Source organism: Lepisosteus platostomus, chromosome 3, assembly GCF_059453375.1.
Source record: "Lepisosteus platostomus isolate fLepPlt1 chromosome 3, fLepPlt1.hap1, whole genome shotgun sequence".
In the NCBI taxonomy this organism is placed as follows: Eukaryota; Metazoa; Chordata; class Actinopteri; order Semionotiformes; family Lepisosteidae; genus Lepisosteus; species Lepisosteus platostomus.
Genome location: NC_142613.1, coordinates 6,357,055 through 6,370,645, shown reverse-complemented (window position 1 = coordinate 6,370,645; position 13,591 = coordinate 6,357,055). Strand labels below are relative to the sequence as shown.

At 40.5% G+C, this 13,591-nt stretch overlaps 1 protein-coding gene across 1 annotated transcript in view; it reads left to right on the top strand.

Moving 5' to 3' along the window:
• antxr1a (ANTXR cell adhesion molecule 1a) overlaps nucleotides 1–13,591 on the top strand; it is a 58,635-nt gene that overhangs the window by 7,974 nt on the left and 37,070 nt on the right. Inside the window, exons 2-9 of the mRNA XM_088624112.1 lie at nucleotides 1,905–1,976; nucleotides 2,731–2,802; nucleotides 4,546–4,627; nucleotides 5,205–5,238; nucleotides 5,902–5,981; nucleotides 8,832–8,900; nucleotides 9,699–9,779; nucleotides 12,057–12,117. Coding sequence (XP_088480238.1) covers nucleotides 1,905–1,976; nucleotides 2,731–2,802; nucleotides 4,546–4,627; nucleotides 5,205–5,238; nucleotides 5,902–5,981; nucleotides 8,832–8,900; nucleotides 9,699–9,779; nucleotides 12,057–12,117 — 551 coding nt within the window. The remainder of the gene's footprint in view (nucleotides 1–1,904; nucleotides 1,977–2,730; nucleotides 2,803–4,545; nucleotides 4,628–5,204; nucleotides 5,239–5,901; nucleotides 5,982–8,831; nucleotides 8,901–9,698; nucleotides 9,780–12,056; nucleotides 12,118–13,591) is intronic.

Below are 13,591 nucleotides of genomic sequence, written 5' to 3'. Positions count from 1 at the left end.
TTTTATGAATTAAAGAAGTCACAGCTCAGTACAGTGTAGATTTGAAATAGGTTTATTAGGAGAGGCCTTGCAGAGAGACCCTATGGCTCTCTCATTCCTCAGCTCTAAAGCCCAGGTATGTCTAGGTGCTTTTTATACCCCAGAGACCATCACAAACAACCTCTTATACCATAAGTGTTGTGTTAGGAAGCAATCAGTATGTAAATATATTGAAACACTAACAAGAATGTGAAAGGACATACTTGATACGAACATATGCATACATTTTAACAGAAGGGAAATTCTGACATCCAGCAGCTCAGAAATGTCACTCTACAGGGGCCTAGTCAGTGAAAAAAGATCCAGTGTTGCAGCAGCTGGTTTGTCAAAACATATAAGATCAGAAATAGCTTCACATGTTGCTGACACTGATTTTTCAGACGTGACTCACCGGAACAAAACATACTGTGGGAAACAAAGAAATGACACTGGAAATGTAAACAGTCATAGGAGACGAAGGCATTCCTACATTTCATTAATATCCATCTGACTGAGGAGAAACTCGTTCTAGTTATTTCTACAGCTATAGAGGTCTGGAATGACTCCAGGGAGATCTCCCTAAATGTTTATCTTTTTCAAATAAATATGAAACTGAAAGCATGCTGCAAAAAGGGAAATATAACTGTTTGCTATAAAAGCCCTGCATGATTCTCACATTTGTCGGTGGTGCTGATAAAACCTAATCTAAAACGGTTTCCAAAATACTTCAATACTGTACCTCAATGTGCTTCAAATTTCCTGACATGTGCTTGTCTGTGCTTTGCAAGGCCTCCATCTGGCCACTCTTAACTCACACAGACACACACTCAAAAAGCACAAAGGAAGGCTGAAATCGCCAAGCTGCTTTTAATTAGTTCTTTTACAGTATATGAGGAGGAGTCCACCGAGGCACACAGATTTCAGACCACATTGAAATCTATCCACTGTGACGTTCCCAGGTGAATCAGAAATGAAGTCTGCATCACAGTCTTAGGCTGCCAAAATGTCTTTTGACTATGTTCGGGTTGACCCTCTAGTTCTTAAGTATAGATGAAAATAGGTAGGTTCCCTATTCAAACCACAGTCCAGAGTTTAACCTGGTTTACATGGAAAACGTGAAAGCTCCTCTTTTGGGTATTAAAGGGATCTGATAAACCGAACTGGGCTAACATGACGTTACTTTAGGAACTACTCAGCAGTTATCACTTTACAAACTGCTCCTTCCAAGTGAAGGACAGTGCAAATAAAAAGATCATACTGACTAGTAACAGCACCAAACAAGCTCTCTGTAAACGCAAGGTCTGTGTTTTTTAAATGTCTAGCTGTGCATTGGCCGCCAATGTAGGAGATAAGGCTGGTAGTAGGGTCTAGCCTGGAAAGACAGTCATTAAATAAGAAGTGTGCACTCTAAGGGTAACTTTTCTTGGGATGTCCTAGAGCTCTGAAATTCTATTCCCCAATTCCAGGATAGCAGAGAGTCACATTCGCTAAGCGCTTTCAAATCCAGACTCAAAACATTCTTCTTCAGAAGGGCTTTCACTTGATTGGCTCTCTATCTGCTCCTCGCATCTTCTTCTGCATTCTAAACCCTTGTTTTTTAATCATGCTAATTCCGTTACCCCTTCTCCTTGTTAAGTTTTTTCTGTTTCTGTAAAATGCTTTGAGAAGTTACTTTAAAAGGCGATATATAAAATAAAGCTTTTGCCATAGTAAGAGCATTGTGCAATATGAATTTACTTCTTTTGAAAAGCAGCTTTAGTTTTCTTCTTCTGGGAGGGTCTAAAGACCCTCAGGTCCTCAACAGATCTTCACCTCTTTTTTTATGTCTACCACCTCTCTGCGTCCTCTAAAAATAAAGTCTCTGACTGTACAAATTGTCTTTTCAGATCTGGAAGTGTGCAGCACCACTGGAACGAAATCTATTTCTTTGTCGAACATCTGGCTCACAAATTTATAAGGTAAATCCTGCCACTGCCGAACTCTGACATGAAAATGACGCAAGATAAGACAGGAGCATTTTCTGTTGTTTTGTTACTTTCGTCTTTTTTTTAATTCCAAGCATGTGTTATACTATACTGAACACTTTCTCCACCCTAAATTAGAAACTGTAAGGTGCAGAAATCTAACCCTAGAACACAATCCTAGAACAATTTGCCAGTGGGCTCTGGGATATGAAAATTGCCAACCCCCATCCCAGTCTCTTCCACTCCTACTTCTTTTGGCCAACATCTACTTGCAATCAATGCTGACTGCATATTGTGCCATTTTTATAACGGACATAGTGGAGAGGCATGTATAGAGCACTGCAAATTGAAGGTGCATTTAAATTGTAATATATAACAAAGAAAACATCACCCTTATCCAAAAGAGCTGAAAAAGTGAGCCTCAGTTTGCTGTTGTTTTTAATTTAGGAATATTTAAGTTCCCCTCTATGGATGTTAAATTAATCTCTTTGTGCTACATTTTTCTCGCTTAGGAGTGCATCCAATCATGTGGTCAGTTAAATGCAGTTTGTTTGTACTCTTCAACAATTACCCCTGGCAATCTGTCATCTCAGACTCTGGTGCCAGCCAGTCTCCTGTGGCTCACACATTCTGACAGATGTTGAGAAGCAGGGTACGGGTGTGTTGTGTAGTTTCTACTGCAGCAGACTTGCTGTGAGCAGGTCGCACTGATCCGAAACTGACCTGAAGATCCGATCTTCTCTTTCAGCCCCCAGCTGCGGATGTCTTTCATCGTGTTCTCCACTGAAGGCCGGATCCTGATGCGGCTGACTGAAGACAGGTGAGTGACTTCTTCATCAGCAGGCTAATCTTCAATCCAGACGTCACAGCTTGCTGCATTTGCTGTAGTGAAAAATGGGGAAAACCCACAGGATGAAGATCTTAGATGCATCCAGAGTGAGCAATTTTGTCAGGGTTTTTTTAACAGACAGGATGGCAGGACCTGACTCTCCATCCATTCCCCTTCAGGTAATCAAAAAATTGTAACTCAACACCCAGGGTACATTTAGGAAAGAGAACCAGACCCACAAACAACCAACAATATTGGACCACATGCCCTGTTTATGCCTAATTTATGACAAGTCAGAGTTAGTCCTAGAAATGTAGTTATGACCAGCACTTACACATAGATTTCTCCTCACTCATTGTACAGTTCATTTCCCTGTTTTTGCTTAGCATGTATCATCCAAAGTGCTGAAATACTAAAACTCACATATATACTGGAAGTGTCTAGTTCTTCCTGGTGCTCCATTGCATAAAAATAATCATTAAAATTAGTAATAATAAGCTTTAGATAGCACCCCTCATACATGAATACTGAAAGTTAAGAACATCTACCAAATTAGACCAACTTTAGTTTGGTTTGTAGAGCCATCATTGAAAGAATGGAAGACTGTGAAATATTTGCCGTCAAATGAGTATTCCAAGGAGATGCCATGTCTCCCTTTATTTTTTTACTTATCAATAATATCAATCACCATGCTAAACATACCATTTATTTATCATTAATACTACCAACATGCTAAACAAGCTAAAGTCAAGATAGGCTTTGCAAAAGATAAAGATTACTACATCAGCCATTTTCTTTGGCTGATCTCAAGTTTTTCTGACAAAACTGGCTCACAGATAGTCTACATCAGGCTCTGAATACAGTATTTTAGAACACTGAATATGTCAAAATGGACTTTGGACTTCTTACAGTAAGTACACTATCATTTGCACTATCATTTAGAGCTAAAAACGCCAGTTGAGAGTTTGTAAAATGTCAAAACATCCAGCTGGATGATAAAACAAGATGAGATATACAGGTACTTTGGCATTGATGAAAGCGATGGTAATCAACTTTCTAGCATGAAAGACATTATCAAACGGTAGAATTACCAAGTCAACCACGTACAGTACTTGCTGAAACAAAGATCAAGATAGCATCTATTCTAGTCTCCATGTGCAGCTTTGGAATAATAATAATAATAAATCACAAACTTGTTTGTCTGAAACATGAATTCTCCACTATATCTGGTGCAGTGCTATTGCTAAGAGGTTTCATTGTACTAATTAAAATCTCGGGCACTTCCATTTCTTTGAATATGTGCATGACACATCTGGCATCATCAAGTATTGGGTGTGAAAACAGAACATTCAGTCCTTTGGAACATCTTCTGTTATTATTTTTATAATTTTTTATAATTCCTCATCTAAAGCTACAGATAATCCTTTACAACAGTATAAAAAGTGTAGCACTCTTTGAAAAACCTTATTCCCCTTTTCAAAACTCCTCTTGTTTCAAATTGTGATAAAAGAGAAAGGCATTTTCCATCTAAACAAGTCTACCTCAAGCCATTCGACGCAGTTGGGCCACAACATCTAAACAAGTTCACCACAACCCTGGACTGTCAGAGGTATAGCTCAGGCCCAGCTGAGTCACAGTGGAAATGGCCTCCAGCTACACCTGGTCCATAACATCAGTTATTTCTGGGAAAAGAGAATGCAAATAGGACATTTCTCCTTGTCTCTGTCTATCCAGGGATCAGATCCGGGAGGGGCTGGAGGAGCTGCAGAAAGTGCTCCCAGGAGGAGACACATACATGCATGAGGGCTTTCAAAGGGTAAGTGAGTGAGTGAGCTTCAGGTGAGGGGTATCAAACAAGTTGACAGGGTCATTCCTTGATATTATTAGGTAGAGTGGTGGACTGAGAGTCCCACGTTGATATAACAGAACTCTATACTCTGTTTATTCTCTGAATTATGAGACAAGTGCTTTCACGAGGAATAACGACATCCAAGAATCAGATATTTTGTGGATGTTGGAGTATACAAATATGATCAATTTTGACCTAAACCGCTTGGTTAAGAGTTAGACCCCCTTTTCAGAGGGAGGAGTTAACCAAGGGGGTAGCTGCAACGTGGAGAAAGTGTGCAGGTGTGATGAATGCAAATGAATGCAAGACGAGATGTAGGCAAGAGTTATATGTGTAACGGAAGTTGGCAATTATTGAGATATAAAACACCCTGATGAGACTGGCTTGTCTGTCATTATCCCTTTTGAACTTAAGGACTTGTATTTACTGACCATGGTGCTTGAATTTTACCCAATAATTCAAAATTAGCTAACACAGTCTTACTTTGTTTGACTTCCTGGTTGAAATTCCCTGTTGTCCCTTAAACCTCTTTCTTCTCCTGCAGGCCAGTGAGCAGATCTACTATGGGAATACAGAAGGTAAGGTGATGGTAGAGAAATATCACTGCAGTTTCTCTGGCTGTTTTGTTTTCTTTATATGTTTTTCACACTGTTTATAGAGGTTTTTGTAGGATTCTCTGGTGGTTTTGTTAAAAAATGTGCCCTGGCAAGAAAGGCCTCCACATGAAAATATTTCAAGCAGGTATGCTGTATCAGCATGTGTAGGCAGCAAAGGAACAAGTAGAGGTTCATTCCATGCTGGAAAGAGAAGAAAGGAAACACAACGTTTCAGCTGTGGGGCCTTCTTCAGGTCCACAAACAGGGTCTTGACTACTTGGTCCTTACAAATCCCATGGCTCTGTTTGTCACAATATAGTGTCCTGGCTAAATTCCCCTCTGGGCTTCTACATTCTGACCTGTGTACTGTTTCCCCTTAACTCAGCTGGTGAAATGTCTTACCTTTTTACCCGACCTGCTGTATTGTGGGGCTGCTGGTCACCCAGGTGGAGACTGCACTTTGTCACACTAGTAGGTGAAATATAAAGCAGTTTGGCATCCTCTGGGATGAAAATAAATGTAAATGTAATTAATGAATGCAGTCATGGAGCTCTAGGCTGAGGCAAAAAACATTCTGTACTTGAAGAACCAAGTTTTCCATATCTATCTCCCGTCTGGGTCTCACGGCTCTGTTTCTGGGGACAGGGTATCGCACAGCCAGTGTGATCATCGCACTCACGGATGGAGAGCTGCATGAGAACCTCTTCTTCTACGCCGAGAGAGAGGTAAGCCCAGGGATTCCCAAGAGCACTTTCCTTTGGACTGACTTTGACAAACAGCTCCTATAATTACAGGTAACCGGTTGGACAAGTATTGAGACCACTTAGGATATGGGTTGAAGCTCTAGCCTGGATCACAGTTTTAATTCCTAGTTACAGATAATGCACTTGTATACCTTTCGACAGCTACATTACCCCTTTCTCTCACAAACCCAACTGTATAGATGGGTATCAGAATTTGCGGGGGGGAATGGGCAGATACATATCGTTAAACTTTCTCAAGTAAAAATCTAAATGCAATAATCATATTACACTTAACCACTAATTGTAAACACAACTGCGACAGTGGTTATGTCTGGGGTGCAGCAGAACAGAAGGCGTTTTGTGCTTGTATACCGCATCACACAAAAGGGTAGACCAGAAAATGAACTTTTATCCCAGTTCTGAAGAGATCATTCTCTGCCTCTCTCTACAGTACAGTGCCATCCTGTATATGCCGGTTTTAGCATCATGCCAAGTTTGGGATTAAATGGAGTTTTATCAATCTAGGGGTTGTAGACCAGCGGTTGTACCCAATACCATGATGCCTCGCCTTCCAGAAATAACAAATCAGACATAATCCTGGTTGGTCTATGAACTCTGAGAAGATCAGGCTCCAACGTGTTACAGCCTAAACAATATATTCTACTACCAACACTTTGATCACCCTCTCCTTAACTGTGATCTGTCAAAAGGAAAGCATCAATGAATCGCTGAACTGATGGATCCCAGCTGTGCCAAAAAAAACAAGTCAGCTATTTGCTCCCCAGGAAAAGCCATAATTTATTCCCCCGAAAAATTGTCTGAGTACATAGAAACATCTGCACTACATTGAGGAATACAAATCAGACCCCCCCCCCCCCCACACACACACACAGATGAGAAATGGATCAGGGAAAAAGGAGCCAATTTTGTGTTATGATCAGTGGAGTGATTGGCAAACAATCACTTAACATTTTGAAACTCAGAATAACAGGCATCCTGTTTGTTGTTAGCTCCTGCTTATGTTTTCTAACTGACATTGAAAGCAATTGAAACTCAGCCACTTACTGTATGAGGTGAATTTCTCTTTGATATGGATTAGTAAGTTTGAAAAGGTGTTTTAAAGTAGTGCTGAAAGTACCACGCTCGGTCCTAACCTTAAAGGGGATAATTTATGATCAAGATATTTTCTCTTGCACGTAATATTTTATTATTCATTATCACTTGTTCTCTGTTTTTCATTATTGGGGACATGTGTGGATACTTTGTAAAAGCAGATTCAGCACTTCCTCACACAAATGAAACATCTTTCAAAGCTTGATTTAGTTTTAGCTATACACAGTTGTCTCCTCTTCACTACCAATCAAATATCCTCAAGGTAACTTTCTCAGTAATGTGCTAGTTTTGGTAAAATTAACTTGAGGTGATTATTAACTATATAAACAACTATAAAATGTCCATCTTTCGGATGAGACCTTAAACTGAGGTCCTGAAACTCAGTAGTCATTAAAGATCCCCGGGCATTTCTCGTTAAAAGTAGAGAGTTATCCCGGTGTCCAGGCCAAATTAACCCCTCTCTGCCTTTACTGTGGCCTCCAAATTGTCCCCATGTATGATTGGCTTGCCCTTGCCCTGTGATAGACTGGCGCCCTGTCCAGGGTGTACCCTGCATTGTGCTCGTTGCTTGCCAGGTAGGCTCCAGCTTCCCGTGACACTGTATGGTATAAGGTGGTTTGCCAAATTACAGGACATGACTATGAAGTTCTATTTTATTGTGGTTTAGGCTGTGGTCAGGATAAGCAATGAACACAAATCTCTGCAGGAGAGGCTGGTTGTCATCATACAGTATATCTGTAACGGGAGCCGGTCCAGGCTCCTGTGAAGCGTAGTTCAGGACCCTATGCAGACGGTATAATCTGGAAGTAAGTGGAGAAGGACATCAGGAAAAGGTACAATAGGATTAGGATGGGTTGACAGACAGGCGGGCATGACGAAGGCAAACGAGTCCAAACAGTCCTAGGGGGAATCTGGGGCGCAGTCCAGGGCACAGGAACCGGGAGATCCATCCGAGACTAGACAAACAAGGTTGAAATCCGGAATGGGATCTGGAACAGGGACAGGGAATAAAACCAGGGTAACGAGGCCAGGCGCTCCGAGCCCCGGACTCAGATGGTCAGGTGTCTCCCGGACTTGGCAGGCGGGCTTCCGGGCGTCCATCTTCCAATGCTAAGCGAGGTATAGCGGGCGCGCTCGCCTTACATAATGACGGACAAACAGGGGACAGGTGCACGTAATGAACTAAAATATGAAAGGGTCGGAGCGCTCTTAAGAGGAGGGATGACGATCGTGACAATATCTCTTAATAACTTATTAAAGATACGAAATCTCTGGAATATGAAAATATTTGTTACTTCACACACTTTTTTTCCAAATAAAACTCTATAGGTTGATTTTGAAGAAGTGCAGTAGGGAAGCAAATTGTCACTGATATACAATAGCTCCAGTTGGCACTTCCTCTGATCAGTGGCACAGCATTAAAATGTAAAGTAACAGCAAAGTAGGAACTGAATAGATTGTGAAGAAAATACATTTTTCATTAATAAATCCTGTGTTAATTTACTCATTAGATTAAACTGAAAATAAACTATACATGAACAATTCTTTGTTATATTTCTCGAATAGTTATACAAAGCCTATCAAGATGATTACGGTACTCTTCAATATAGAACATGTGCTTTAAATTATGCAGATTGTGCGTTAAAAGTAGCTTCATCATAATTAATTTCATGTGCTGAAGTATGCCCTATTTTGTGTTTGCTTTTGAATATCTGACAGGCAAATCGCTCACGGAGCCTGGGTGCCTCGGTGTACTGCGTGGGTGTGAAGGACTTCAATGAAACACAAGTAAGTCTAAACAACGGAAAGTTTTTCATGCAAGAAATCAGAAGTTTTGCTAGCATTAAGACACTCAGTGCGGAAGACATCTACTATGTCTAAGGGAAGCTAAAGAAATTTTTTTAAGAGACTTTAAAGAAAAGTCAGCATTTCCCTGCAGTATGTTAGGTTTTTCTAAGATTCCACTGTAACCACTGGTATTTGGAGATCTGAGTGGATTTTCCATCCCTAACATTGCCCTTGATACAATGTGGCATGTAGCTCAGTTGTCTGCTCAGTAAAAACTCAGCTGGTGAAATGACTTTCTTGCTTTAACCCTTTTGAGATGCACTGAAGTTAGAAAACACTTTTATATACACACATTAAAGTGTAGATGCGAGGTCCTTTTCAAAAAGTAAAGAATGGGTGTTTTGTTTCTCTTTTGCCATCCCCAATAAGTTTAGTTTTTATTATAAAGAATTCAGGAATGTGACCCATCTACCAGACCAGGAGGAATTTGGACAAAGCACACATACACCAAGACACTCACTGTCAATGTCACTGTGTCCACAACAGAGTGAGAAGGAAACCCTAATGACAGAACTCAGACATCAGCTGGTGATTTCTGAATTTTGGGGTTCAGCCTTCATTCTGACCCAGCACCTGTGGGATCACCCAGGAGCCCCTGTCCCCCTGGACTGACACATAAAACCTCACACATAAAACTAGGTTCAGGTCCTCATGCTTTACAATGACTTCATCCCAGATTCATGTCCTTGTCAAAATTGAAGGGAATAGCTCCTCAAATTGCTGTCTTATGTCTCTCAGCTGGCTAAGATCGCAGACAGCAAGGACCACGTCTTCCCGGTCAACGATGGCTTTGAAGCCCTGCAAGGAGTCATCAACTCGGTGAGAACTGTGTGCGGACTTGTGTGTGACACGTACATTTAACATCATCTCATACTGTTCGAATTTATATTTCATATAAATATCAATTTATATTTCCGAACTAGAGTCTCTAAATCTACATCCAGAGAGCTACAGGATACGCTTGTTTTCATTATAACTGGGGATTAAATTATTTAACTGAACTAGCCACTGGGTTAGCCAGTTAAGATTAATATGGCCTTTAGGCACTAATTGCAGACATCTATCAAGTTTAAAGGATTCGGTTCTCCAAAGTTCTCCAAGACTGCAACTGAAGATCACTGCCTTAGAGGTCAATATGAATGAGAAAGAGAGTTTGTTTGTTGCCAGCTCTTTCATGCTATTTCATTGCTTACTATGTGTATATCCTTTACTCCTCTATCTCATTCTTTGTTGCCAGTAAGTGAGCACAGCACCTAAGTCAGTTAGCCAGGCTGCCATACTCACTGACTTTTCCAGCAAAAACAGCTTCAGACAAGATGTCTCAAAGCAAATCTAATGACACCCAGTCTTCAAGTCTTTAAAGAATATATATTTTTCCCTGGATGTGTACAGTAGCTCAAAAGCCAAACAGGAAATTTAAGCAGAAGAATGATGAAATAGCGCATGATTCATAACAGCACTGTATAGGCAAAACGCAAAAAAATATTTTTTTATACCGGGAAAATACAGACAACGTGGAATACCCCAAAATGTCCAAGTAGGTAATGATGACAATTAGAAATAATAGGTTCCATTGCGCAATTGAGCAAACTTTTACAACAAAGCCCATGGGAACTGCACTTTAACAGTTTTGTCTTTGGATCCAGACAGCCAATTTTAAGCTGATTCCAGAATGGATGGTACACATTTCAATAATTTCATTTACTTAAACAGTCAGTGAAGGTGCTGATTTACAGTAACCCCAAACTCAAGCAAAATGAACCAAAACTTCCATCAAAAAGGCATTTATTTACTGCACTAAGGTTCCTTTAGCTATCTTGAAGTGAGACCATCTGGTATCCATTACACCAGAACTGAAAGCTTTTGGCTCCAGAGCAGCAAGGAAGCTGAGAAGCATTAAATGTCTTGGATATCATCACACTGTGTATGGTTTACTGGTACCATAGCAGAGGCCTTTTAAAGAGTCTCTGAATAGTCAGAGGCAATACATACTGTATGGTAGAGAGAGAGAGTGAAAGAAGGAGACAGGGAGAAAGCTCATCTCATGAAAGTGATAATTTGTAAGAGCACATTCTGAGTTCACAGAAATCAATTTCAAGGCATGTCTTTCTTCCAGGACAGTTTCTTTTAGACATGGTTCCGAAACTGTAGGATAATCCAATATCACCCTTCATGGATGGAGAGTGTTTAAAATGTCTTTATTACTTAAAGCCCATTCTGCCCACCTCTCTCTCCTCATGTCAACAGTAAGGATATAACAAACCTGGGAGTAAAAGCTGACAGGCAAATGACCAAGTGGGGTTTCGCTATTTTAACACCTACACATACGAACAATGCCATGGAATCTTTCATTACTAAGCTGTCAGGACCTCAATTTGACATCTCGTTTGAAGGACAGGAACTAATATAGCACAGTGTCCCTGGTTTCTATACAGAGTCTAGAAATTCTCTTTCACCGACTGGGACACAAACAGCACTTACAGCAGCAACCTGGTTTTCCTTAGAGGTCTTCTATCCCAGTACTGACCAGGGCCAGGCTTGCTTAGCACCTGTGATCTAATGAGATCAATCAACAAGGTGGCGATGCTCTATGTCTCTATATCTGTCCTCCAGATCAGTTCACTGTTAAACAAACAGGTAGTTGAATGAAAGAAGAATTAGAGAACAAGAAAGAACATCTTAACTGCACATCCTAACTGAGCCAAAAATCAAAACTGTGTCAAAGATCAAACAGTGACAGAGAAAACAAACTGCATGTGACAACAAAATAAGGCTGTGTATTTCTCATACACAGAGGTAAATCAACCTGCAGAAAAAGGTGTTCAAAACTGTAGAAAATGAAGTGTAACTTTTTAAAAAAGTGTGATTGGATCATCTCACCATAATATTTACAGAACAGTGCAACAGACTGATACTCACACAGTGCCAGCTACTGTAATTCTCAAAGGGAGTTAAACAGTCTTTAGTTCAGTTTCAGTTTGCTCATTAAATAAATTGATCAGATTATTGATTTTTGCTGGAGATGATTTCTATGTAACAGAAAACCTTTGGTGAGGCCTGCCAGTCTGACTGATTTTCCCCTCTTCCTCCCTTCAGATCCTGAAGAAGTCCTGTATAGAGATCCTGGCTGCAGAGCCCTCTAGCATCTGTGCAGGAGGTATGTGAAGCTGCTGCCTCAGTGACTCCTTCACTGCAATGACCGCAGTCTTGATTCATTAGATCCTCATCGTTCTCTCTGTTTTATTTTCTTGCTTGTACATGTGACCATTTCAAAGAGCATTTTTTTCAATAATTGCGTGTGTCAATAAAAATTTATTCAGAAATAAATACTCAGTAGAACAAGCAACATTAGAAAGAGTATCGGAATCTGGGGGTAACAGCAGGTTCAGACCGACCAGATACTACAGCAGCACCATAATCAACCGCGTTGATGCAAGTGGTCAATAATACCACTGATTGTTTCCATTTTGTTTCTTATTGACACACAACTCTCTTGAAAGCCGATAAATAAGTTGATAATATCTGTTAGATTAGTTCTTACATCAGTTAATTCAATATCAATTGATCATATATTGATCATATCAGTTAGTTGAGTTAAGATTTTCCCTGATTATTAGGGTTAGCAGAGAGTTGTGTGCACTCCAATAAAACTAGCACAGCAGCAAAAGGCAGAGTTTTCTGTTTCACAGCTCCACAGCACAAGGAACTGAAGGACATTTTAGTCTTGTATTAGGAGAGCCCTGATACAAGTATTCATAATCCTGAAAGGCTAAGTCAACCCAGCAGGTTTCTTCAGATTGAACAGAGAAATATGAACTAGAGGACACAAGTGAAACACTACATGGGCGTACATTTAAAAAGAAGAACGGGAGGCACATCTTTACTCAAAGGGTTGAAGAAGCTATGTTGCTGAACCTCAGCTTCTTTCAGGAAATAGCTGGATGAGACCCTTGGATTAATTACTAACGACCAAAGGGGCCGAAGGGCTGAATGGCCAGTTCTCGTTTGTTACCGTTTTGTGTTCTTATGTGTGTGTAAGTTTGCTACCGTAAGACATTCTACAATGTAAAGTCAAACCACATTGCCTCACCCAAATTCAGCTGTGTCAGCTAAACGATGACTGGCAGTTTGGGAAGCTTGGAGATCACTGGATAAAGCTTCTATCAATGGCTTTCAATCTCAGAAGCTTCCCACTGCGGCCCGGATGTTTATGTTACACATCTGGCTTTGTCTCCAGCGATCTCTGTATTGTATGTTTTGGATGATGGAATAAATGCTTGGCAGTAACTGCAGCAGCACAATACAGTACGTGAATCAAGATGGTTTCTGTCAGAGCCGGGGCATGGAGATGTCTCACTCTCTTAAAGCTTTGAGACAGTCTGGCAAGAGGATGGGAGTTGAGTATTCTCAAAAAGAAACCCAAACTGGCACTAAAGCAGCGCGAAGGCTGAGCTGCTGAAACCAAAGTTTATTATCTCCATCACTTCTTATTCGTGGTACAACTACTGTGTGGGTTCCCCTTTGTGGCAGCTGCTCAGAAGATACTGTTCACATTTACAACACTAAACAACACATTCAGGTATCTGAAAGACAGTGCATCTGGGGAAACAAAATTAGCCTTGATGCTAATT